The following is a 26,766-nucleotide window of genomic DNA, read 5'->3' on the forward strand; positions in this document are numbered from 1 at the left end:
GCACATTACTGGAGTTGGATAGCTAGTTAGCCTGACGCCTGCTAACTTACTATGCGCCACACCTCACATTTATAAATTGTTAGCAAACGTGTAACATCAGCAACTGTAAATAATTTTACTAGCTAGCTATGTAACATAATTGATGAAGGGTTGACATTGGTTATGATTATGACCTTGGATGCATTTCAATCACACAAAATTATAGGCATCACGCAAGACAGGATTCCAAACAGCTAGCTATGTGTACTAGAAAACAGTGAGGAGAAACGATACAACAATTACATTTTATACATCTCTAAAACGGAAGCTGGTTTTACTATAGAAATATTTTCCTAAGTGTAACAGTATAGCTTCCATCCCTCTCCTCGCATCTACCTCGACTCGAACCAGGGACCCTCTGCACACATTAACAACAGCCACCCTCGAAGCATCGTTACCCATCACTCCACAAAAGCCGCGGCTCTTGCAGAGCAAGGGGAACAACTACTTCAACGTCTCAGAGCAAGTGACGTCACCGATTGAAACGCTGTTAGCACACACCTCGCTAAGTAACTAGCCATTTCACATCGGTTACACTCACCCCCCTTTTCCGCAGCCACCAGTGATCTGGGTCAACAGCATCAATGTAACAGTATTGCTTCCGTCCCTCTCCTCGCCCCTACCTAGGCTCGAACCAGGACCATCTGCACACATCAACAACTGCCTCCCACTAAGTATCGTTACCCATCGCTCCACAAAAGCCACGGCTCTTGCAGAGCAAGGGGAACAACTACTTCAAGGTCTCAGAGCGAGTGACGTCACCAATTGAAACGCTGTTAGCGCGCAGCCCGCTAAAAAGCTAGCAATTTCACATCAGTTACATAAGCATGCCTGATAGACATGACTGTAGGTAGATACTGTCTGCCTACCTACCTAGGCTCATTTGTGCAGTCTGGTCATTGTGCAAAGGTTGAGGCTTATGCCATATTTCTTTCTATTAGGCTAGATATTGTTGGAAATGTAATCGCAGTTTTAATTTAGAAAATGCTCCGTTATTAAACCTGTCTAGGACTGGGGACTAGCGGAACCCCTCGCCAACAGCCAATGAAATTGCAGGGTGCCAAATACAAATCAACAGAAATCTCATAAATCAAATTTCTCAAACATACAAGTATTAGGCACCATTTTAAAGATAACATTCTCGTTAATCCAGCCACAGTGTCTGATTTAAAAAATGCTTTACAGCGAAAGCTCCACAAACGATTATGTTAGGTCACCACCAAGTCACAGAAAAACCCAGCCATTTTTCCCGCCAAAGAGAGGAGTCACAAAAAGCACAAATAGAGATAAAATGAATCACTAACCTTTGATGATCATCAGATGACACTCATAGGACTTCATGTTACACAATACATGTATGTTTTGGTCGGGTAAAGTTCATATTTTTATCCAAAAATCTCATTTTACATTGGCGTGTTACGTTCAGTAGTTCCAAAACATGCAGTGATTTTGCAGATAGCCACGTGAATTTACAGAAATACTCATTATAAATGTTGATAAAAATACATGTGTTATACATGGAAATATAGATAAACTTCTCCTTAATGCAACCGCTGTGTCAGATTTCAAAAAAACTTTATGGAAAATGCATAATCTGAGTACGGCGCTCAGAGCCCAAAACAGCCAAAAGAAATATCCGCCATGTTGCGCCGTCAACATTAGTTAGAAATGGCATTATAAATATTCACTTACCTTTGATGATCTTCATCAGAATGCACTCCCAGGAATCCCAGTTCCACAATTAATGTTTGATTTGTTCCATAAAGTCCATCAATTATGTCCAAATAGCTTCTTTTGTTAGGGCATTTAGTAACCAAATCCAAACGCGCGTTCAGGTCCAGTCGGACGAAAAGTTCAAAAAGTTATATTACAGGTCGTAGAAACTTGTCAAACTAAGTATAGAATCAATCTTTAGGATGTTTTTATCATAAATGTTCAATAATGTTCCAACCGGAGAATTCCATTGTCTGTAGAAAAGCAATGGAACGAGAGCTACCTCTGATGTGAACACGCATGACTGAGAACGAGGCTGCTGCCAGACCAGCTCTCATCCGGCCCCCCTTCATGGTAGAAGCTTAAAACAACGTTCTAAAGACGGTTGACATCTAGTGGAAGCCTTAGGAAGTGCAAAATAACCCATATCCCACTGTGTATTCGATAGGGGCTGAGTTCAAAAACTACAAACCTCAGATTTCCCACTTCCTGTTTTGATTTTTTATCAGGTTGTTGCCTGCCATATGAGTTCTGTTATACTCACAGACATCATTCAAACAGTTTTAGAAACTTCAGAGTGTTTTCTATCCAATACTAATAATACTATGCATATATTAGCATCTGGGACTGAGTAGGAGGCAGTTTACTCTGGGCATGTTATTCATCCAAAAGTGAAAATGCTGCCCTCAATCCCAAAATATATTTTTTTGCTCCATAAAATAATCCAGCAATATGTGCACCAACATTGTGTCTCTTTAAAGTCTTCTCACTCATTGATCAAGACAGCTCTCTGTCATCATGACATGCAGCACTTGGGGTGGACACCCACCTGTCTCGATCAATGACAGAAGACTTGAAATAGACAACATGTCTTTAAAAATCTTTAGGTAAATCCCATTATCTGGTGTAATAATCTGTAACTACTATTCTCTGCGCTTGTGTGTCTCTACACCTGAAACACACTCAGACACACTAAACTATACTACACTGTTCATACAATTTTTTAGTATGTTGCTTTTACCATATAACACTGTTGTTGAATACCCAGTTCTTTTGAGTTAGCATTAAATTGTGTATACTCTTGTATTTTAGATTTGAACAAATAACCAAACATTCTTTGGATATCTGAATGTCTAGCATCTGTTTGATTCTACAGAGCCCTGTACAGCTTATATATACACTGAACAAAAATATACACGCAACATGCAACAATTTCAAAGATTTTACTGCGTTACAGTTCATATAAGGAAACCAGTCACTTGAAATGAATTAATTAGGCTCTAATCTATGGATGTCGCATGACTGGGCAAGGGTGCAGCCAAGGGTCCAGCCAATCAACATTAGTTTTTACCCACAAAAGGGCTTTATTAAAGACAGAAACACTCCTCAGCACCCTCTCAGAGGATCTAGCAGGTGAAGAAGTGGATTTCCTGGGCTGGCGTGGTTGCACGTGGTCTGTGGTTGTGAGGCCAGTTGGACTTAGTGCCACATTCTCTAATATAACGTTGGAAGTGGTTTATAGTAGAGAAATGAACATTCAATTCTTTGGCAAAAGCTCTGGTGGACATGCCTGCAGTCAGGATGGCAATTTCATTCTCCCTCAAAACTTATAACATCTTTGGTATTGTATTGTGTCACAAAACTGCACATTTTAGAATGGCCTTTTATTGTCCCCAGCACAAGGTGTACCTGTGTAATGATCATGCTGTTTAATCAGCTTCTTGATATGCCACACCTTTCAGTTGAATGGATGATCTTGGTAAAGGAGAAATGCTCACTAACAGGGATGTAAACCAATTTGTGCTCAAAATGTAAAATAAATAAGCTTTTTGTGCATAGGGAACATTCATGGGATATTTTATTTCAGCTCATGAAACATGGGAACAACACTTTACATGTTGCGTTTATATTTTTGTTCAGTAGAAATATATTCTGTGAATCCATAATGGGAGACATATTTTGAAGGTTGATTAAAAAATATCCATATTTATTTTATGGGGGTTCTACATCAAGGCTCTCCAACCCTGTTCCTGGAGAGCTACCGTCCTGTAGATTTCCACTCCAACCCTAATCTAGCACACCTGATTCAAATAGTTAACTGGTTGATAAACTGAACCAGGTTAGTTACAACTGGGGTTGGAGCGAAAACCTACAGGAGTGTAGCTCTCCAGGAACAGGGTTGGAGACCAATGTTCTAAATAGTCTTACGCTTAGCAACACTTGCTGTGTTTACACAGGCAGCCCAATTCTGATCATTTTCTTCCACTAATTGGTCTTAATCACATCAGATCCTTATAAGATCTGATCTGATTGGTCAAAAGACCAATTAGTGAAAAAAAGATCAGAATTGGGCTGCCTGTGTAAACGCAGCCATAGTCCTTTATAAGGCACACTGGCAATGGTGGGCTGGGGAAGCTGAGACTCCTTGTGCTTATTGTGATGGCCTTGTCCTGAACGGCTAGCTAAGATAAGACTCTGCCAAAAGTGGTGTAGGGCTTCTTAACCACCAACTAGATGGTCCTCTTGCAGAAGATTTCCTGGTGCTGCACTTCTCCTGGAAAGATACGGTTGTGGTCTTAGCATTTTACACTTTGTGGAAGGGACGTAGGACAACATGCCTTTGTTGGTCCCATTCAGTTGATATCTTTACCATCTAGCATATTGTTGAGGCACAATGAGGGGACATTAGGAGCTGCTTTTTAGAGGAAGGATCAGTCAACAATGTGAATGGGCTGGGCTAAAGGTGTGAAAAGTCTTAGGAAGGCGGTTCTTGCACAGTATGAATTTATGTATGGGAGATTGATAAGAAATTGCACCTAAATCACTCAACACATTAACTGTCTAAGCATAACCCTGCACAACCAAAACTCCCTCATCTCAAAGTACTGTCTGTAAACCTCCTCCAGCCCATTGACTTTGACAGATAATTCTTGTCAATAGTTGCCCTTTCCACAGAAATTTGTATTGTGTTTTGAGAATCTGCAGAGAGAATAAAGCGGTTGTGTCATTACTGTTGTAGTCTTTATTGTATACCTTTCAGTGTTCCTTGCTGGTGGTGTCTGTCCCACAATCTGTTGTGCTCCATAACCGTAAGGTGTGTCCCCTCCCTCATGCTTGTGTACCCAAAAAGGCCCCCACTTTGGGGTATTTTTCAGCAGGGCACTGTGGAATGACTCCAGATAACCTGAGTTTTAGAAAAAAGGTGAAGAGGGATAAACTAAATGGATTACATGGTCTGGAAGGTACTCTGTGGTCCTCAGACTAAGTCTAATCACCTGTAACCCCATAACACAAATCATACAAACACTACCCAATTCATGTTTATACCATGCTTACTGTAAATGGACCTATCTTAGCTGTCAGCTTGTAAATATTTTGGCCAACTTACCTTCACCTTGTGCAGAGCTATAGGTTTGAAGTGCATGTTGGTGAACTCAGATTCTGTACCACCTACAACAAAACACACAATTTAACCACTCCACTAATTGTATTTATCTACACTGCTCAAAAAAATAAAGGGAACACTTAAACAACACAATGTAACTCCAAGTCAATCACACTTCTGTGAAATCAAACTGTCCACTTAGGAAGCAACACTGATTGACAATACATTTCACATGCTGTTGTGCAAATGGAATAGACAAAAGGTGGAAATTATAGGCAATTAGCAAGACACCCCCAAAAAAGGAGTGATTCTGCAGGTGGTGACTACAGACCACTTCTCAGTTCCTATGCTTCCTGGCTGATGTTTTGGTCACTTTTGAATGCTGGCGGTGCTCTCACTCTAGTGGTAGCATGAGACGGAGTCTACAACCCACACAAGTGGCTCAGGTAGTGCAGTTCATCCAGGATGGCACATCAATGCGAGCTGTGGCAAAAAGGTTTGCTGTGTCTGTCAGCGTAGTGTCCAGAGCATGGAGGCGCTACCAGGAGACAGGCCAGTACATCAGGAGACGTGGAGGAGGCCGTAGGAGGGCAACAACCCAGCAGCAGGACCGCTACCTCCGCCTTTGTGCAAGGAGGTGCACTGCCAGCGCCCTGCAAAATGACCTCCAGCAGGCCACAAATGTGCATGTGTCTGCTCAAACGGTCAGAAACAGCCCAACACCGTGCAGGACGTTTGGCATTTGCCAGAGAACACCAAGATTGGCAAATTCGCCACTGGCGCCCTGTGCTCTTCACAGATGAAAGCAGGTTCACACTGAGCACATGAGCACATGTAACAGACGTGACAGAGTCTGGAGACGCCGTGGAGAACGTTCTGCTGCCTGCAACATCCTCCAGCATGACCGGTTTGGCGATGGGTCAGTCATGGTGTGGGGTGGCATTTCTTTGTGGGGCCGCACAGCCCTCCATGTGCTCGCCAGAGGTAGCCTGACTGCCATTAGGTACCGAGATGAGATCCTCAGACCCCTTGTGAGACCATATGCTGACACATGCACATTTGTGGCCTGCTGGAGGTCATTTTGCAGGGCTCTGGCAGTGCACCTCCTTGCACAAAGGCGGAGGTAGCGGTCCTGCTGCTGGGTTGTTGCCCTCCTACGGCCTCCTCCACGTCTCCTGATGTACTGGCCTGTCTCCTGGTAGCGCCTCCATGCTCTGGACACTACGCTGACAGACACAGCAAACCTTTTTGCCACAGCTCGCATTGATGTGCCATCCTGGATGAACTGCACTACCTGAGCCACTTGTGTGGGTTGTAGACTCCGTCTCATGCTACCACTAGAGTGAGAGCACCGCCAGCATTCAAAAGTGACCAAAACATCAGCCAGGAAGCATAGGAACTGAGAAGTGGTCTGTGGTCACCACCTGCAGAATCACTCCTTTTTTGGGGGTGTCTTGCTAATTGCCTATAATTTCCACCTTTTGTCTATTCCATTTGCACAACAGCATGTGAAATTTATTGTCAATCAGTGTTGCTTCCTAAGTGGACAGTTTGATTTCACAGAAGTGTGATTGACTTGGAGTTACATTGTGTTGTTTAAGTGTTCCCTTTATTTTTTTGAGCAGTGTATATTTGACTGGCTAGCAAAGTATACCTAACAAGGACATTTCAATATTTTCAGCTTGCTGTTTGCTTAGTAGCCTCACTAAATTGGCAGCAAGCTTGCTAGCCAGCTGAGACTGGCTGAGAACCAATGAACCAACCATAAATGATTTATACACATGAGTTAGTTACTGTAGCTATATTGACAATTCTATTTTTAGTAACGGAGTGTTTTCCAGACTGTTGGAGTAGATGTCTACCAATTGAGATACTCTTTATTTGGTAACATTAGCTAGCTTACGTCAGTCAAAGATAGAACGAACAACCATGTTTGCTCTGCTGAAGGTAGCTACCAGTCTTGCAGTGACTACCATGGAATAGGCCAAATTGACTGACAGTGTATATACCAAAAGATAGCTAACTTGGCTGGCTAGGCTAGCAAGCTAGCTAACTTTAGGTTACCTGTAATTCAGAATCTTACATTTTTGTTATAAATGGGGGGAAAAATGGATGGTATCGCATCACTTCTCAGCTGTCGTCGAAATGGATTCCCCATCAGTTAAGCCTGAAAATCCCTCTGATAGTCTTTGGTCACCGCATCATTCTTGATAGCCACAAGCCACTGGCAGAAGCGGGATAAATCTTGTTTGTAATTAGCACTGCCAGGCACAGAACACTACACGGGCATGATGAAAAACTGTGAAAAACAAACGTTTTTTAAAGAAAACTTGCCTTTAGAAGTTCTGAGATTACTGTGTGTTGGTCGTACGAAGTAAACAACGTCATTATTCAAGTTTGTGGGCACGATCAGCATTCGCTATGAATGCCAGACTTTGTGGTTCACTATGAGCAGACGAATACAAAGGGAGTCGAAACTTCTCAATTCTACCTGTGAAATTAAAATGTGCTAGTTCTAGCTTGTGGTTTGGATAATTGTGATGTTTATGATTAAAAACATAATGTTGTGAATATAGTAATGACTGTATGCTATGACAGAGCCAGGGTGAAATGTCCCTTTAAGTCTGATTTTGTTGTAGGAAGAATAGTTGCTGCTTCTGCAAAAGCTAATAGGGAACCGAATTAAACATTTTACAATTTCAATTAACCGCAATATGTCGTTAATCACTATTTCAGCAAATGCTGCACTGGGTGTTTAAAGGGATGGCGATATTTACTTCCAAAGATTCAGATTAACTTATGGATACCATTTGTATGTATCTGCATCCAGTAAGAAGAAAGTTAGTTAGTTTCGAGAGCCAATGCTTGCTAGCATAGGCGAAATGACTGAAAATCTAGCATGCTAGCTGTTCCCATAGACTTCCAATAGTCAAGCTAATGCTAGTTAGCAATATTCTAGTCAAGCTAACGCTAGTTAGCAATTGGGCAAAGGTTTGATAGCAACATCCTTCAAATTGCACGCAGAAACATAAAAATTGTATCCACTCATTCATCTGACTGAAGTAAAGGGCTTCATTGCCAAAATCCTGAACTATGCCTTTAATGTCATTGAGCCCTAGATGCTGTCGTCATATCCAATGTTGGTTAACACATCCTCTCTCCCTGTCTAAGGGGGGGGGGGGGTGTTCATTAGGCACCAAAACAGAAAAGGGAGTGAAACATGGGGATTAGCTGGACTTTTTAGCATTATTACATACAGCCAGAAATAACTATTGGATATCAGAGCGACGGTCTCTCACCAAGATTACGACCAGGAATACGACTTTCCCGAATTTTATATTTTGTTCGTACCCCCCAGGGCAATTGAACTTATCCCAGAGGCTGCTCCAAGACGCTGCTGGCTGAGAAGAGGTATTCGGCCTGGACTTCTAGTCCGACTCAGGAGGCGTGCACACCATCCACTGCTTCCGAGTATATTACTCGCTAATGTTCAGTCTCTGGATAATGAAGTAGAGGAGCTCCTTCCAGAAAAACATCAGGGTCTGTAACATACTGTTTCACGGAATCATGGCTCTCTCCGGATATACTGTCCCCGTCCATACAGCCAGCTGGGTTCTCAGTGCATCGCGCAGACAGGAATAAAGAACTCTCCGGGAAGAATAAAGGCAGTGGTGTATCTTTCATGATTAACTAGTCATGATGAGATTGTGATAACCTACAGACACTCAAGTACTTTTGTTCACCAAACCTAAAAAACCTCACAATCAAATGCCAACCGTATTACCTCCCAAGAAAATTATCTTTGGTTATAGTCACAGCTGTGTATATTCCCCTAAAGCCGAAACTACGACAAGCTGAGCTACACTGGGCTTTGTGCGAACTGGAAACCACATATCCTGAGGCTGCATTTATTGAGGCTGGGGATTTTAACAAAGCAAATTTGAGGAAAACGCTACCGAAGTTCTATCAACACATTGACTGTAGTACTCACGCTATCAGATCACGACTTCATTCTGCTTCTCCCTTCCTATAGGCAGAAACTTTACCTTGCTAAGGTCTGTTCAACGCAAGTCTGACCAATCGGAATCCATGCTTCAAGATTGTTTTGATCACATGGACTGGGATATGTTCCAGGTAGCCTCTGAGAATAACATTGACAAATACATGGACACGGTGACTGAGTTCAATAGGAAGTGTATATGCAACGTTGTTCCCACTGTGACTATTTAAACCTATCCAAATCAGAAACAGTGGATAGACGGTACCATTCTTGCAAAACTTAAAGTGCGAACCACCACATTTAACCATGACAAGGTGACTCGGCATAAGGTTGAATACAAACAGTGTAGTTATTCCCTCCGTAAGGCAATCAAACAAGCAAAAAAGTAAGTACAGAGACAAAGTAGAGTTGCAATTCAATGGATCAGACATGAAACAATCATGAATTACAAAGGGACTATCAGCCATGTCGCGGACACAGACGTTTTGCTCCCGGACAAGCTAAACACCTCTCCTTCTCCGTGGCCGACGTGACTGAGACATTTAAGCGCGTTAAGCCTCGCAGGGCTGCCGGCCCAGACGGCTTCCCTAGCCGCATCCGCAGACAGTGTTTACGGACATATTCAATCTCTCCCTATCCCAGTCTTCCTGATGGACCGACCCCAGGTGGTGACGGTAGGAAACAACACCTCCCCTTCTCTGATCCTCAACACTGGGGCCCTACAAGGGTGCGTGCACAGTCCCCCTCCTGTACTCCCTGTTCACCCATGACTGCGTGGCAACGCAGGCCTCCAACTCAATAACTTTTGTAGACGACACAACAGTAGTAGGCCTGATTACCAACAATGACGAGACCCCCTACAGGGAGGAGTTGAGGGGCCTGGCGGAGTGGTGCCAGGAAAGTAACCTCTCCCTCGATGCCAACAAAACAAAGGAGCTGATTGTGGACTTCATGAAACAGCAGAGGGAGCACAACCCTATCCACATCGACGGGACCTCAGTGGAGAAGGAGAAAAGCTACAAGTTCCTGCGTATACACATCACTGACAATCTGAAATGATTCAACCACACAGACAGTGTTGTGAAGAAGGCGCAACAGCACCTCTTCAGCCTCAGGAAGCTGAAGAAATGTGGCTTGTGCCCTAAGAACCTCACAAATGTTTACAGTTGTGGCAATTGCACTGCCTGCAACTACAGGGCTCTCCAGAGGGTGGTGCGGTCTGCCCATTGCATCACCGTGGGCACACTGCCTGTCCTCCAAGACACCTACAGCACCCGATGTCACAGGAAGGGCAAAAAGATAATCAAGGACATCAACCACCCAAGCCAAGGCCTATTCACCCCTTTACCATCCAGAAAGTGAGGTCAGTACAGGTGCATCAAAGCTGGGTCAGAGAGACTGAAAAATTGCTTCTATCTCAAGGCCATCAGAATGTTAAATAGCATCACTAGCCGATTACCACCCGGTTACTCAACCATGCACCTTAGAGGCTGCTGCCCTATATACATAGACATGGAATCACTGGTCACTTTAACAATGGAACACTATTCACTTTAGTAATGTTTACATACTGCTTTACTTATTTCAAATGTACAGTCGTGGCCAAAAGTTTTGAGAATGACACAAATATTAATTTTCACAAAGTCTGCTGCCTCAGTTTGTATGATGGGAATTTGCATATACTCCAGAACGTTATGAAGAGTGATAAGATGAATTGCAAATAATTGCAAAGTCCCTCTTTGCCATGCAAATGCACGGAATCCCCCAAAAACATTTCCACTGCATTTCAGCCCTGCCACAAAAGGACCAGCTGACGTCATGTCAGTGATTCTCTCGTTAACACAGGTGTGAGTGTTGACGAGGACAAGGCTGGAGATCACTCTGTCATGCTGATTGAGTTCGAATAACAGACTGGAAGCTTCAAAAGGAGGATGGTACTTGGAATCATTGTTCTTCCTCTGTCAAACATTGTTACCTGTAAGGAAACACATGCCGTCATCATTGCTTTACTCAAAAAGGGCTTCACAGGCAAGGATATTGCTGCCAGTAAGATTGCACCTACATCAACCATTTATCGGATCATCAAGAACTTCAAGGAAAGCGGTTCAATTGTTGTGAAGAAGGCTTCAGGGCGCCCAAGAAAGTCCAGCAAGTGCCAGGACCGTTTCCTAAAGTTGATTCAGCTGTGGGATCGGGGCACCACCAGTACAGAGCTTGCTCAGGAATGGCAGCAGGCAGGTGTGAGTGCATCTGCATGCACACTGAGGTGAAGACTTTTGGAGGGTGGCCTGGTGTCAAGAAGGGCAGCAAAGAAGCCACTTCTCTCCAGGAAAAACATCAGGGACAGACTGATATTCTGCAAAAGGTACAGGGATTGGACTGCTGAGGACTGGGATAAAGTACTTTTCTCTGATGAATCCCCTTTCTGATTGTTTGGGGCATCTGGAAAAAGCTTGTCCGGAGAAGACAAGGTGAGCGCTACCTTCAGTCCTGTGTCATGCCAACAGTAAAACATCCTGAGACCATTCATGTGTGGGGTTGCTTCTCAGCCAAGGGAGTGGGCTCACTGACAATTTTGCCTAAGAACACAGCCATGAATAAAGAATGGTACCAACACATCCTCCAAGAGCAACTTCTCCCAACCATCCAGGAACAGTTTGGTGACAAACAATGCCTTTTCCAGCATGATGGAGCACCTTACCATAAGGCAAAAGTGATAACTAAGTGGTGCGGGGAACAAAACATTGATATTTTGGGTCCATGGCCAAGAAACTCCCCAGCCCTTAATCCCATTGAGAACTTGTGGTCAATCCTCAAGAGGCGGGTGGACAAACGAAAAGCCACAAGTTCTGACAAACTCCAAGCATTGATTATGCAAGAATGGGCTGCCATCGGTCAGGATGTGGCCCATAAGTTAATTGACAGCATGCCAGGGCGGATTGCAGAGGTCTTGAAAGAGAAGGATCAGCACTGCAAATATTGTCTCTTTGCATCATGTAATTGTCAATAAAAGCCTTTGACACTTATGAAATCCTTGAAATTGTTAGTTACTACTGTACTTTTGGAGCTAGGAACTCAAGCATTTTGCTACACCCGTAATAACATCTGATAAATGTGTGTATGTGACCAGTAAAATTTTATATTGATTTTGACTTGTCCAATACAAAATTATTACAAATTTTGTAAATTCAATTTTGGTAGCGTGCCCTAACGAGCACGACCCAGGCACAGACTCACCTGTACGATGTCCATAGGACAGCCTCAGTCTCGGCAGGACTTGAGGCTGTGCTAATATTAACACCATACTCTGGCATTGGTTTATAGACTAACCCTCTGTTCTCTCCCATGTAGACCTGCCCCTGGTCAACCTATCTGTGGAGCCCCAGCCCATAATGGAGGGCAATCTGGTAAAGTTCCACTGCTCTGCCAAAGCTAACCCACCAGTCATCCACTACAGGTGAGATAGTACACCTGCATATACAGACACACACACACACACACACACACACACACACTCTCTTCCTCACACACACACGTCTATTTTTCTCTCCAATTTAAATCTTTGGTTTGGGTGACCCAAAATCTCCACTTTTTGATGCCCTTATTGTGTTCAGTAGGCCTATATACACACAATCTACATTCCGCTCATGTTTATGCACACAGGCTGCTTTAGGAGTTCCGTAGTCTCTCTGTCCATGTTCTGCTGCTCTACTGGGGTATAACACAGGAAACAACCACATACAGTTGAAGTCGGAAGTTTACATACACTTAGGTTGGAGTCATTAAAACTAATTTTTCAACCACTCCACAAATTTCTTGTTAACAAACTATAGTTTTGGCAAGTCGGTTAGGACATCTACTTTGTACATGACAAGTATTCTTCCAGTACTTCTTCCAACAATTGTTCAGAGACAGATTATTTCACTTATAATTCACTGTATCACAATTCCAGTGGGTCAGAAGTTTACATCATCTAAGTTGACTGTGCCTTTAAACAGCTTGGGAAATTCCCCAAAATTATGCCATGGCTTTAGAAGCTTCCGATAGGCTAAATGACATAATTTGAGTCAATTGGAGGTGTACCTGTACCTCAGTGCCTTTTTGCTTGACATCATGGAGAAATCAAAAGAAATCAGCAAGACCTCTGAAAAAAATTGTAGACCTCCACAAGTCTGATTCATCTTTGGGAGCAATTTCTAAATGCCTGAAGGTACCACGTTCATCTGTACAAACAATAGTACGCAAGTATAAACACCATGGGATCACACAGCCATCATCCCCCTCAGGAAGGAGACGTTCTTGTGAAGATGATGGAGGAAACAGGTACAAAAAGTATCTATATCCACAGTAAAACAAGTCCTAAATCGACATAACCTGAAAGGCCATACTTTTTGGAGAAATGTCCTCTGGTTTGATGAAACAAAAATAGAACTGTTTGGCCATAATGACCATCGTTATGTTTGGAGGAAAAAGGGGGATGCTTGCAAGCTGAAGAACACAATCCTAACTGTGAAGCAGGGGGGTGGCAGCATCATGTTGTGGGGGCTCTTTGCTGCAGGGGGGACTGGTGCACTTCACAAAATAGATGGCATCATGTGGAAGGAAAATTATATGGATATATTGAAGCAACATCTCAAGACATCAGTCAGGAAGTTAATGCTTGGTCTGAAATGGGTCTTCCAAATGGGCAATGACCCCAAGCATATGTAACAGTATAACTTTACGTCCGTCTCCTCGCCCATACCCGGGCGCGAACCAGGGACCCTCTGCACACATCAACAACTGACACCCACGAAGCATCGTTACCCATCGCTCCACAAAGGCCGCGGCCCTTGCAGAGCAAGGGGAACCACTACTTCTAGGTTTCAGAGCAAGTGACGTAACCGACTGAAAGGCTGCTAGCGCGCACCACCGCTAACTAGCTAGCCATTTCACATCCGTTACACATACTTCCAAATGTCACGCCCTGACTTTAGTTATATTTGGTTTCTTTATTATTTGGTTAGGTCAGGGTGTGACAAGGGTGGTTTGTTTAGTTTTTGTATTGTCTATGGGTTTTGTCTTGTCTAGGGTTTTTGTTATCTATGGGGATTTTGTATTGTCTAGGGGTAATTAGGTTGATGGTGGCCTGGATGGGTTTCCAATCAGAGACAGCTGTTTATCGTTGTCTCTGATTGGGGAGCCTATTTAGGTTGCCATTTTCCAAGGGGGTTTTGTGGGTAGTTGTCCTTGTTAGTTGCCTGGATGCACTACGTTGGCGTCACGTGTCGGTTTGCTATTTATTGTTTTTGTTGGCGACATCGGTAAATATATAAATAAGTATGTACGCTCAAAACGCTACGCCTTGGTTCACTCTTTTAAACGGCCGTGACACCAAAGTTGTGGCAAAATGGCTTAAGGACAAAAAGTCAAGGTATTGGAGTGGCCATCACAAAGCCCTGACCTCAATCCTATAGAAAATGTGTGGGCAGACCTGAAAAAGAGTGTGCGAGCAAGGAGGCCTCCAAACCTGACTCAGTTACACCAGCTCTGTCAGGAGGAATGGGCCAAAATTCACCCAACTTATTGTGGGAAGCTTGTGGAAGGCTACTCGAAATGTTTGACCCAAGTAAAAAAAATTAAAGGCAATGCTACCAAATACTAATAATATTAAGTGTATGTAAACTTCTAACCCACTGGGAATGTGGTGAAAGAAATAAAATCTGAAATAAATCATTCTCTCTACTATTATTCTGACATTTCACATTCTTAAAATAAAGTGGTGATCCTAATTAACCTAAGACAGGGAATTGTTACTCGGATTAAATGTCAGGAATTGTGAAAAACTGAGTTTAAATGTATTTGGCTAAGGTGTATGTAAACTTCTGACTTCAACTGTAGGTTTCACATTGTTGTAGGTAGTCCGGGGTGGGGCAGGTGGTTAGTCGGCGTAAAAAAGCGTGCTAAATGTACCCAGATCTCCCCTTAGACCTTAACTCCTTGACAGCAGCTGGCATCTCATTGATTATAGATGGGCGGGGGTCCCTGAGACGATGGCGGTTATATCTCTGCCATATGCCTGTGCAGGGGGGGGGGCTAACAAGCACTGACTGAGGAAAGTGTGAGCTAACACAAGCATTCATTTTGGTTAATTCCCAGCCACCCTAACCAAAAATAAGATGAGGTCTGTCTGCAGTATGCATGTTGAAGGGGTTGTGTCATCTACCATCATTAACTTCCCATCATTCACTTTGGGAAGTTTACCTTTACCTCGTTTTGTTATAACATCTTTGGTCTGACCAACATTAACGTAACACACAGAAGGCATTGAACAATGTCAACAAACATGGCTCCACACATTATTGGCAATTAGCTTAGCATTAGCTTATCATAATCAGCACAACATTCAAAAAAGTATTTTACACACATCATTTGTTTCCAATACAATCTATGCAAGAATCGGAATGCAGGACTTGAAACCGTGAATAAAAGAGTAAATAAATTATTAAGACACAAACCATTTTCTGAAGGTGATTTATTGATACAGTTGGTGTGTGCTGGCAACCAATCACATCAACCCTGATACTCGCTCGGAGCCATTCGGTGTTGTTGTTTATGTATATAGCTAGTTGGCTAAGCTGTAGCCTTAGCAATTTCTTTCAAAAGGAGACTACCCAGATATGTGGAAATTATGGAGGTTTTTGTTTATTCTGACAAAGAATCTGAGTATTAAAATTAGGAATCAGATTCTGACAGTAACAGTGAGGAGTTGCCCCCCAGCCTTGTGGCCATTGAGAACCCTGAATCTGAAGACCCCTTGCCCACTGACAAAGTCCCAGATCCCTCTGAAGATGCTGGTGGTGATAGAGGCAGACCAACAGTGGGTGAAGTACGGAGGGGCTGTGGTAGCTGAAAGGCCGCCAGCCATTTCACTCCTCCTCTGGCCCTGCTTTTGGCTTTGATGAGTCCTAGTCTGGAATGCAAAGCCCCCTTGCGATCTCCCTCTGAGTCAGAGTGCTTTAAGCTGTTTCTGACAGAGGAGCAGGTGGGAGACAGTGGAGGAGATCAATCGCTAGGCCTTGGAGCTACAGTAGAAGAGAAATCCAGGATTGAGGGGGAAGCTTGCTAAATGGATGAAAACCACAATGAGTGAAATGTATACCTTCCTGGTAACAGTCCTTCTCATGGGAATAGTGAAGTAGAACTCTGTAAGGGAATACTGGAGCACGGATCCTATGTTTGCAACTCCCTTCTTTGCCACCCCCTTTTCCCAAGACCGCTTCCTAGTTCTGCTGCCATGCCTGAATTTCATAGAAAATGCTGCTGCCAACATAAATGACCACTTACACAAAATAAGAAATGTTCTCACCAGCCTGACATCAGCATTTGGATGGGACTTTGTGCCATACAAGGACCTATGCATTGACGAGTCCCTGATGTTACGGAAGGGTAGGCTGGCGTTCTGTCAATACATTCCCTTCAAAAGGCACAGGTTTGGGGTCAAGTTCTTTATGTGTGACGTATAGACAGGATTTGTCAAGGACATTATAGTCTACACGGGTCCACCACTGACATCCAACATTCGTGGTAATGACCATGCTGGCTCCTCATTTCAGGAAGGGCCACACTTTGTATGTGGACAGCTGGCTTAGCAGTCTTACACTCTTCCAGCATCTGCTCTCCAACAACAAATCAAATCAAATGTTATTGCTCACATACACTTGCTTAGCAGATATAATTGCAGGATTTGAGTCCCTGGCGGCGTAGTGTGTTACTTATGGTAGGCTTTGTTACTTTGGTCCCAGCTCTCTGCAGGACATTCACTAGGTCCCCCCGTGTGGTTCTGGGATTTTTGCTCACCGTTCTTGTGATCATTTTGACCCCACAGGGTGAGATCTTGCGTGGAGCCCCAGATCGAGGGAGATTATCAGTGGTCTTGTATGTCTTCCATTTCCTAATAATTGCTCCCACAGTTGATTTCTTCAAACCAAGCTGGTTACCTATTGCAGATTCAGTCTTCTCAGCCTGGTGCAGGTCTACAATTTTGTTTCTGGTGTCCTTTGACAGCTCTTTGGTCTTGGCCATAGTGGAGTTTGGAGTGTGACTGTTTGAGGTTGTGGACAGGTGTCTTTTATACTGATAACAAGTTCAAACAGGTGCCATTAATACAGGTAACGAGTGGAGGACAGAGGAGCCTCTTAAAGAAGAAGTTACAGGTCTGTGAGAGCCAGAAATCTTGCTTGTTTGTAGGTGACCAAATACTTATTTTCCACCATAATTTGCAAATAAATTCATTAAAAATCCTACAATGTGATTTTCAGGATTCTTTCCCCTCATTATGTCTGTCATAGTTGAAGTGTACCTATGATGAAAATTACAGGCCTCTCTCATCTTTTTAAGTGGGAGAACTTGCACAATTGGTGGCTGACTAAATACTTTTTTTGCCCCACTGTATATGTGTGTACCTTGTGACATACCCCTGTGCTTGGGGGAGTACCATACAATCAGGCAGTATTGAGCAAATCTGCAGCAATTACTGACTGACTGAGTGATTTGACAGGTGACCTGCCATGATACTATGACTTGGGGGTAGGAATGGTGGGGGGTAGGAATGCAGTTTTTGATGTTAAACCACTACATGAATATTGAAATATGGGTTATGCATATCTATACTGACATGACAGTTGTCAGTCTTCCCTTGCATTTTTCCTCATGTTTTTGTTTGTTGTTCAATAAAATAAATGCCTATGTCTTTTGTTGTTTTTCTCTCCAGTTAAACTGTAAAGGAGTGTAGATTCAAACAGTATATTGCTGCATTCAAACGCTGGCCTCAATCTTCAGCATGAAAGATGGCAAATTGTTTTCAATATTGTTTGTGTGCGTGGTTTCTGAAAGTACTAAATAAATATGAAATATTCGTAATTAGAATACAATATCAGAAAATAGCAATAAAAAAAACATTACACAAAATAATTAATTGCATTTACAACATGACAATTTTGAATGATCTACTTAAGAAGCAGTAACTGAAGTGCTCCCACAAGGGCTCCGCAAGAGGGCAGGGCAGGACAGAGGTATGCTAAACACGCCAAATGAATACAGTGCCTTGCTAAAGTATTCATCCCCCTTGGCATTTTCCCTATTTTGTTGCATTACAACCTGTAATTTAAATGGATTTATATTTGGATTTCATGTAATGGACATACACAAAATTGTCCAAATTGGTGAAGTGAAATAAAAAAAATTACTTGTTTAAAAATAAAAAAGTACAGAAAAATTGTGCATGGACATGTATTCACCCCCTTAATAAGATCTGGTGCCACCAATTACCTAAAGAAGTCAAATAATTAGTTAAACAAAGTCCACTTGTGTGCAATCTTAGTGTCACATGATCTCAATATATATATATATATTTTTTTATCCATTATTTTACCAGGTAAGTTGACAGAGAACACATTCTCATTTACAGCAACAACCTGGGGAATAGTTACAGGGGATAGGAGGGGGATGAATGAGCCAACTGTAAACTGGGGATTATTAGGTGACTGTGATGGTTTGAGGGCCAGATTGGGAAAGACGGCACCCTACATAGGTTTGGGATATTTTTTAGACCAGAGGAAAGAGTGCCTCCCACTGGCCCTCCAACACCACTTCCAGCAGCATCTGGTCTCCCATCCAGGGACTGACCAGGACCAACCCTGCTTAGCGGCAGAAGCAAGCCAGCAGTGGTATGCAGGGTGGTATGCTGCTGGCTATAAATATATACACCTGTTCTGAAAGGTCCCAGAGTCTGCAACACAACTAAGCAAGTGACACCATGAAGACCAAGTTGTGGAGACGTATAGTTCAGGATTGGGTTATAAGAAAATATCAGAAACTTTGAACATCCCACGGAGCACCATTAAATCCATTATTAAAAAATGGCAAGAATATGGCACCACAACAAACCTGCCAAGAGAGGGCCGCCCACCAAAACTCACTGACCAGGCAAGGAGAGCATTAATCAGAGAGGCAACAAAGAGACCAACGATAACCCCGAAGAAGCTGCAAAGCAACACAGTGAAGATTGGAGTATCTGTCCATAGGACCACTTTAAGCCATACACCCCACAGGCCAGAAAAAAAGCCGATGCTAAAAGAAAAAAATAAGCAAACACGTTTGGTGTTTGCCAAAAAGCATGTGGGACACTTCCCAAACATATGGAAGAAAGTACTCTGGTCAGATGAGATTAAAATGTAGCCTTTTAGTCATCAAGGAAAACGCTATGTCTGGCGCAAACCCAACACCTCTCATCACCCCAAGAACACCATCCCCACAGTGAAGCATGGTGGCGGCAGCAATCATGCTGTGGAGATGTTTTTCATCGGCAAGGACTGGGAAACTGGTCAGAATTTAAGGAATGATGGATGGCGCACAATACAGGGAAATCTTGAGGGAAACCTGTTTCAGTTTTACAGAGATTTGAGACTGGGACGGAGGTTCACCTTCCAGCAGGACAATGACCCTAAGCATACTGCTAAAACAACACTTGAGTGGTTTAAGGGGAAACATTTTAATATCTTGGAATGGCTTAGTCAAAGTCCAGACCTCAATCCAATTGAGAATCTGTGGTATGACTTAAAGTTTGCTGTACAACAGCGAAACCCATCCAACTTGAAGGAGCTGGAGCAGTTTTGCCTTGAAGAATGGACAAAAATCCCAGTGGCTAGATGTACCAAGCTAATAGAGACATACCCCAAGAGACTTGCAGCTTTAATTGCTGCAAAAGGTGGCTCTACAAAGTATTGACTTTGGGGGGTTGAGTACTTACGCATTTTCAAGTTTTCATTTTTTTGGTCTTATGTCTTGTTTGTTTGACAAGAAAAAATATTTTGCATCTTCAAAGTGGTAGGCATGCTGTGTAAATCAAATGATACAAACCCCCAAAGAATCCATTTTAATTCCAGGTTGTTAGGCAACAAAATAGGAAAAATGCCAAGGGGGTTGAATACTTTTGCAAGCCACTGTGTACACAGGCCAATGGTCATGATGAGGGCAGCTTCAAAGAAGCTAATAGTTCGCTGACGCCATTAGCATTGTTTTTACAGAACTAATAGATTACTTTATATAAGCACAATTGAGTATAACGTAATTGTTCTGAAATCAGTACCTTGCGTGGTTACAAAGGAATGCACACGCTCAATACATAAACACATACATACAGTTGAATTCTGAAGTTTACATACACTTAGGTTGGAGTCATTAAAACACTTTTGTACCCGTTTCCTCCAGCATCTTCACAAGGTCCTTTGCTGTTGTTCTGGGATTGATTTGCACTTTTCGCACCAAAGTACGTTCATCTCTAGGAGACAGAACGCGTCTCCTTCCTGAGCGGTATGACAGCTGCATAGTCCCATGGTGTTTATACTTGCGTACTATTGTTTGTACAGATGAACGTGGTACCTTCAGGCATTTGGAAATTGCTCCCAAGGATGAACCAGACTTGTGGGGGTCTTGGCTGATTCCTTTTGAATTTCCATAGTTAGTGTATGTAAACTTCTGAGCCACTGGAATTGTGATACAGTGAATTATGAGTGAAATAATCTGTCTGTAAACAATTTTTGGAAAAATTACTTGTCATGCACAAAGTAGATGTCCTAACAGACTTGCCAAAACTATAGTTTGTTAACAAGAAATGTGTGGAGTGGTTGAAAAACAAGTTTTAATGACAACCTGGAGTCATTGTGTTTTTAAACTTCCGACTTCAACTGTAAGTGTATGTAAACTTCTGACTTCAGCTGTATATAACTTGCAAATATTGTATAATCCAGGTGTGCAAAGCTCTTATGGCGCTTTTGCACTGCATGGCAGTGCCATGCCGTGCCGTGAATATCACAGTTCCTATTTCATTTTCCCATGGCCCGCATGATTCCTGGACCCAAGCATGATATTCATCCTTAAACAACATAAGGAAAACAACAATGAAAGCAATGCAGGCGCCAGCGGGAAAAAGTTTAGCATGTTCCATTCTGAGTCGAGAAAATGTCTGCATACTTGACCTGAGGAACCACTCATTGGGCTCTCACCGAAGAGAGAAATTTGTCCGGCTCATCTAGCAAATCCTAATCTTACATTTGCATAACATGCCTCATACGTAAATTGTCTGCAACAGTGAAATGGGCGACAACTACTTGAATTAATGAGGAGGCTGAACGCACCTCATTTCAAACTGTTGTTTGAAAATAACTTGAAATTGACAAGATTAAACATAGTTTATAGATAATTAGCAGGCAATTTGCCTTGGTTTGCAGGCAGCACGTGTTAACTGTCCTGTTGCGTAACAATCACATTTTGGAACAGTGAGCGCATTCTGACATCACACGCATAAAAAAAACTCACGCTGAGGAGACCAGCATGATTTTCCTGTGTTATATAATGAATTTAGTCTATGGGCCAGGAGAAACTTTAATCCATTATTTGGTTTGTTTTAAACAGCCATTTAAAAACGTCAGCTAAAAATCACTGTGAGAGATAGGGGCAGCCGTACTGAAATACTGAACTTCCTTGAAGACAAGCACACACATATTTTTGACCAAAGTCCATTTTCAAGAAAATCCTAGCCAAATTGAAAATCCTTCCCCTTCAAGGGACAATTTAATAAATAAGTGTACTGTGTTTTTGCAAAAAGCTAAGGGATGGGGCTGGAGAAATGTTACTGCTCTCAAATTCAGAAACAGAGCTATGGGTGCAAGGACTGACCATCCATGACATCAAAATTATAGCTTTAACCATGTTATATATGCTATACAGTGTTTACATTGGAGTAAATCAAGCTTATATTTTGCGTTCTGATAGGGTACGATAGTTGAACTAATCTCATGATGCATTTATAAGTTATATTCTTCAAGAATCAATGCGTACATACATTTCTACATAAAAAAATGTATGTAGCAACTGCAGATTGCCACTTTAAATCGACGTTTCACTAATGCTGACCTCTAACGTCACCTACAAAGGAAATTACGTAGATAACAGCATTTTCGGCAGTCAAATGCAACAACAAAACATTATTTATAAAAAGCAATCTATTAATATGGTTTTTGAACACAATACAAGCGTGATAGCTGTACTTTTACTTATAGTTGACGCAGCTTGTTGGCCATTACCCAATCAACGTTTTTTAACGAGTTCAAAGCTCGTGAATTCATCCAATTGGTATTTATGTCACGTCCGTCGTTAGAATGAGACCAAGGCACAGCGTGGTATGCGTACATTCTCCCTTTTGAATCTATACAAACTAGTGCTGACAGGCAACTACACATTGTCAAGATCCCACAAACACAAATGAGGAAATGGCTACCTAAATATGATCCCCAATCAGAGACAACGATAAACAGCTGCCTCTGATTGGGAACCATATCAGGCCACCATAGAAATACAAAAACACCTAGATGACACACCCAAGTCACTATCAAGCCCCAACCAACACAGAGAAAAAACAGCTTACTATGGTCAGGGCGTGACAATTTCCGACTTAAAAACGGGTAAATTCCCACCTTCCACATGATTACGAATGCAACATAAGTCTCCCATTGACATCAACCCTGCAAACAAAAATGAATAGTTACGATGTCCCCGAAACATAGTGCTCAGGATGCTGTTTTATGTTCCTGTCGAGGTTTTGTCTTGTTCCCGGGACGTCCCCAAGAACGATTTTAGGACATTCTCTGGACGTTGTGTCATGGACCATGAACAAACCGGGAACTAAACCAAACCTCCACAGGAACATGACACAATGTCTTGACAACCTTAGGTGACCATTTTGTGACACATTTATTGTTTCGAGGATAGGACCTGTCTGAAACATCCCCTTGCAGTCATTGAATGTCCCAACTACAAAGTCCTATCAGAACCAAAAAGAAACCTATTTGTAATGTTCCTTAGTGGTCATCAAAATACCTTTTTTATGACTTTATACTGTGACCAAACTGAGGCCTATACTGAAAGTCCATTTATGGTGTTGAGTATAACGTCATGTTTTAATGTTCCTAGAACGTTTTCAAAGGTCATTGAGATAACGTCTCGCCCAAACCCTAAAAGGGACCTTGTGTTAACGTCGCCTAATGTCCTTAGGACGTCCCCTTTTTGCCGGTAATGCATTTGACTTAGTAAATTGGGATTTGCTCCAGTGTGTATATGAACGGTACTTACTTAACGGTAAGGGCATTCATTTTAGGCAACCGAACAGTTGGAAAAGTTATTGTACACCTCTGAAGTAGTTCCAACAATAGGCACCTTATCACTGTGCTCAGGTAGCCTAGTGGTTAGTGCATTGGGCCAGTAACTGAAAGGTTGCTGGATCAAATCCCTGATCTGACAAGGTAAAAATCTGTTGTTCTGCTCCTGAGCAAGGCATTTAACCCATGGTTCTCCGGGCGCCGTGGATGTTGATTATGGCAGCCCCCCGCACCTCTCTGATTCAGAGGGGTTGGACTAAATGCAGAAGACACATTTCAGTTGTACAACTGACTAGGTATCCCCCTTTTCCAGGTATAGGCAGTAACCTAAATAAGAGCTATGAAGGACAGTTAGCACTGTGTCTGTAGAGATAGAAGAACCTTTCCCAGCATCGTGAGGAAATGGACAGAGAGAGTGTGGGATTGGTCACACAAGCAGAAGTCCACAGCCCTCCCAACCCAGGAGAGAGAGGAGAGAATGGGAATCTACTGTAGAAGAAAGACTAGGGCCCTGACTTGATGCAAGAATCCTCTCTACTCCTCTGGCTCTGTACTAAATGGCACCCTATGTAATGCACTACTTTTGACCAGGGCCCACAAGGAAACCCATAGGGCTCTGGTCAAAAGTAGTGCACTAAAACAGGGAATAGGGTGCCATTTTGGACACATCACTACTATCTATTCTCTTTCAAGGGAAATACCTAGTCAGTTGTATAACTGAATGCATTCAACTGAAATGTGTCTTCCACATTTAACCCAACCCTTCTGAATCGGAGAGTTGCGGGGGCTGACTTAATCGACATATTCAGCGCACAGGGAACAGTGGGTTAACTGACTTGCTCAGGGGCAGAACGACAGATTTTTACCTTGTCAACTCGGGATTCAGTCCAGCAACCTTTCGGTTACTGGCCCAATGTTCTAATCACTAGGCTACATGCCTTAAAGCTGCACACAGACAGGCTCGTTTCTCGCTGCCTTCTTAATGCCCTATTTGCATGGGATTAGTTTTACTGGGGGAGATAGGGTTATGTAATTATGTGCATGAGCACAAATCACCACATCCGTAATTTAAGTCCCATCCGAATCGGCCATGTCGGTTATTTCTACAAAGCAGGAGAGTAATAATTCCAGCCGGAAAAAAACTTCCCGTGCAAATCGAAGTAATTAAAAAAAAAAATTGACAGGTGTTGCTCACGGTTTGAGCAAGAAAGCAATAACTAATTCGATAAAATGATGCGCTGCGCATAGCCTATATATGAATGGCCTACATGTATCAACATTCACAGTGAATGCTTTTGTTTATACGTTTTGTGCCAATGAATTGAACATTGCCAAATGCATCAGTAAAAAAAACAATGTGCCTAATTAATGCAACCCTTGCTGTTAGATCGCAAAGCGGCATTACAACTGAGCTAAACTTTTGGAAATGACAAGTTCACTTTCTCATCCATAGCCTAAAAACACATCTCAAGTGCTGTTTACCTCACATCTGCAGACTGGGGGACATTTAGGACGTCTTCCACTGCGGATCGCTAAAATATCCTAATGATTATGATCACACTTCCTCAATCAAAGATGGTTTGGTATGGTTTATAAACTTGGAAGCCAAGCTCGAGTTACCAGTGAAGCCTGTTATTGCCTGGACATGTTGAAAAATCTTCATGTCTAGAATAAAAACCTCCAGGCTTCCGTCATAACAGTCAATTTATTGAAAAAAAAGAACAAATTACAGGGGGCAGTTGGGAATAATTACATACACAACCTTCTCTAGTAATACAAGTCCTGTGCGATTAGGGCTTTAGCCAATGCTTGGCTATTGATCACCAGAGAGCTACCATTTTCCTTGTGAAATGAGGAGTGTTCTTCCGATGCCTGAGAGGTCGGAGCAGGAAGCTGTCGATGCTATGAGGTTGGGCTTGGAATCTGGATGTAGGGGATAAGGAGGGATAGGAATAGGGAGGTATCTCTTATCTCAGATGCTCCAGACCTTTTACTCAGAGAAAGTATGATGGTTTGGAAGCGTGGAGAGACCTAACGGTTTGGAGATGAATATCTAATACTTCAGGTTGCGTCCATAATGGCACCCTTTCTCTATATAGTGCACTTTGTTTGACCAGAACCATATGGGCCCTGGTCAAAAGTTGTGCAATATCTAGGGAATAGGGTGCAATTTGAGCTGTAGCCCAGGTGGTCTTTCATTCAAGCTCAATTGGGGGAAGAGAAAAACATGAAGGAGGGAGATGAGATCACCTTACAAAAAGATAAATAAACTCTGGAGAGTGGATGGTCCATTTTGTGAGAGATGCAGGCCATCTGGTTGAATGACAGCACAGAGGTGAAGGGGGGGGGGGGGGGGGGGGGTCCGGCAGCTAACTCCATTAGCAACTTTTTGTTTATAATAAAGCTGCAGAGAAAGAAAGAAAGCGAGAGAGAGAGAGAGGATAAAGTGGGGCAGGGAAGGGGAATGAGATGGTTTCGCTTGCAAATAAAGTACGCTTCTTATCCTCACGGGGGTTTCTGGTGTTGGTGTCACTGCTGCTGTTGTTTTTGTCGCAGGGCAATTTGTGGTTCCTAATTTGTCACTTCTGAGGTGTCTGATGAAAAGACTCAATTGTGCAGATTTAGCTCGGCTTGTCAGCTGTTTGATGAGAAGGTGGGTGATTTGAACACAAATCGCTCTCTTTGTGTATCGACATGAACTAATTTGATTGTTGTTGTTTTATACAACAGGGTTCCTCTGGGAGGAGAGTGTGTGTATACATGCGTGAGTGTGTCTGTGTCTGTGCGCGACACCCTGCATTCGAATTGTACAGCAGAAGATCATAGAAAACATGAATAGCACTTCAAAAACTCAAAAAAGCTAAATGGATTCCTTCGTGCATACAGTTAGGTGGGTTTACATGTTCAAAAGCGGTGCTCATATATACGATCGTTACTGAATAATTCAGAAGTGACTGGGAAAGGATGGGCGTCAGACATGTAGCTCTGATCTGTTCCGAATCTGACATTCAGAGGCTTGAGAGAGAGCATATTGAGAAGGGATATTGAAGAAACATTGACAGCAGACAGCATCACCCTTTTGGAGTTCGTCTTTGCCATTTTCAAGCTGTGTTTTTCGAGTGCCATGGTAAGGCAGTAAAATATCTTCTGACTCATAGGCGATTTGGTTTACTTTGATCCCCTTCAATGCGGTCACGATCCCTTTCAACGCTGTGATGAAATATCTTTCGCAAAATGGCAGACCGTCATATGGCATCTGGTGTCTAGCTTGTACGGATTGCATTGCTTCTGTGGGTTCGTCCCAAATGGCATCCGATCCCCTCTATTGTGCATTACTTTTGACCAGGGCCCATTGGGAAACCTATTGGGCTCCAGTCAAATGTTGTGCGCTATATTGGAAATAGGGTGTCATTTGGGTCGCATCCTGTGTACAC

General features: G+C 42.7%; 1 protein-coding gene across 1 annotated transcript in view; it reads left to right on the top strand.

The window, feature by feature from the left end:
* Positions 1-26,766, top strand: part of LOC120043891 (kin of IRRE-like protein 3) — a 203,504-nt gene that overhangs the window by 116,150 nt on the left and 60,588 nt on the right. Inside the window, exon 6 of the mRNA XM_038988494.1 lies at positions 12,489-12,594. Coding sequence (XP_038844422.1) covers positions 12,489-12,594 — 106 coding nt within the window. The remainder of the gene's footprint in view (positions 1-12,488; positions 12,595-26,766) is intronic.

This window comes from Salvelinus namaycush, chromosome 3, assembly GCF_016432855.1.
Source record: "Salvelinus namaycush isolate Seneca chromosome 3, SaNama_1.0, whole genome shotgun sequence".
Lineage (NCBI taxonomy): Eukaryota > Metazoa > Chordata > Actinopteri > Salmoniformes > Salmonidae > Salvelinus > Salvelinus namaycush.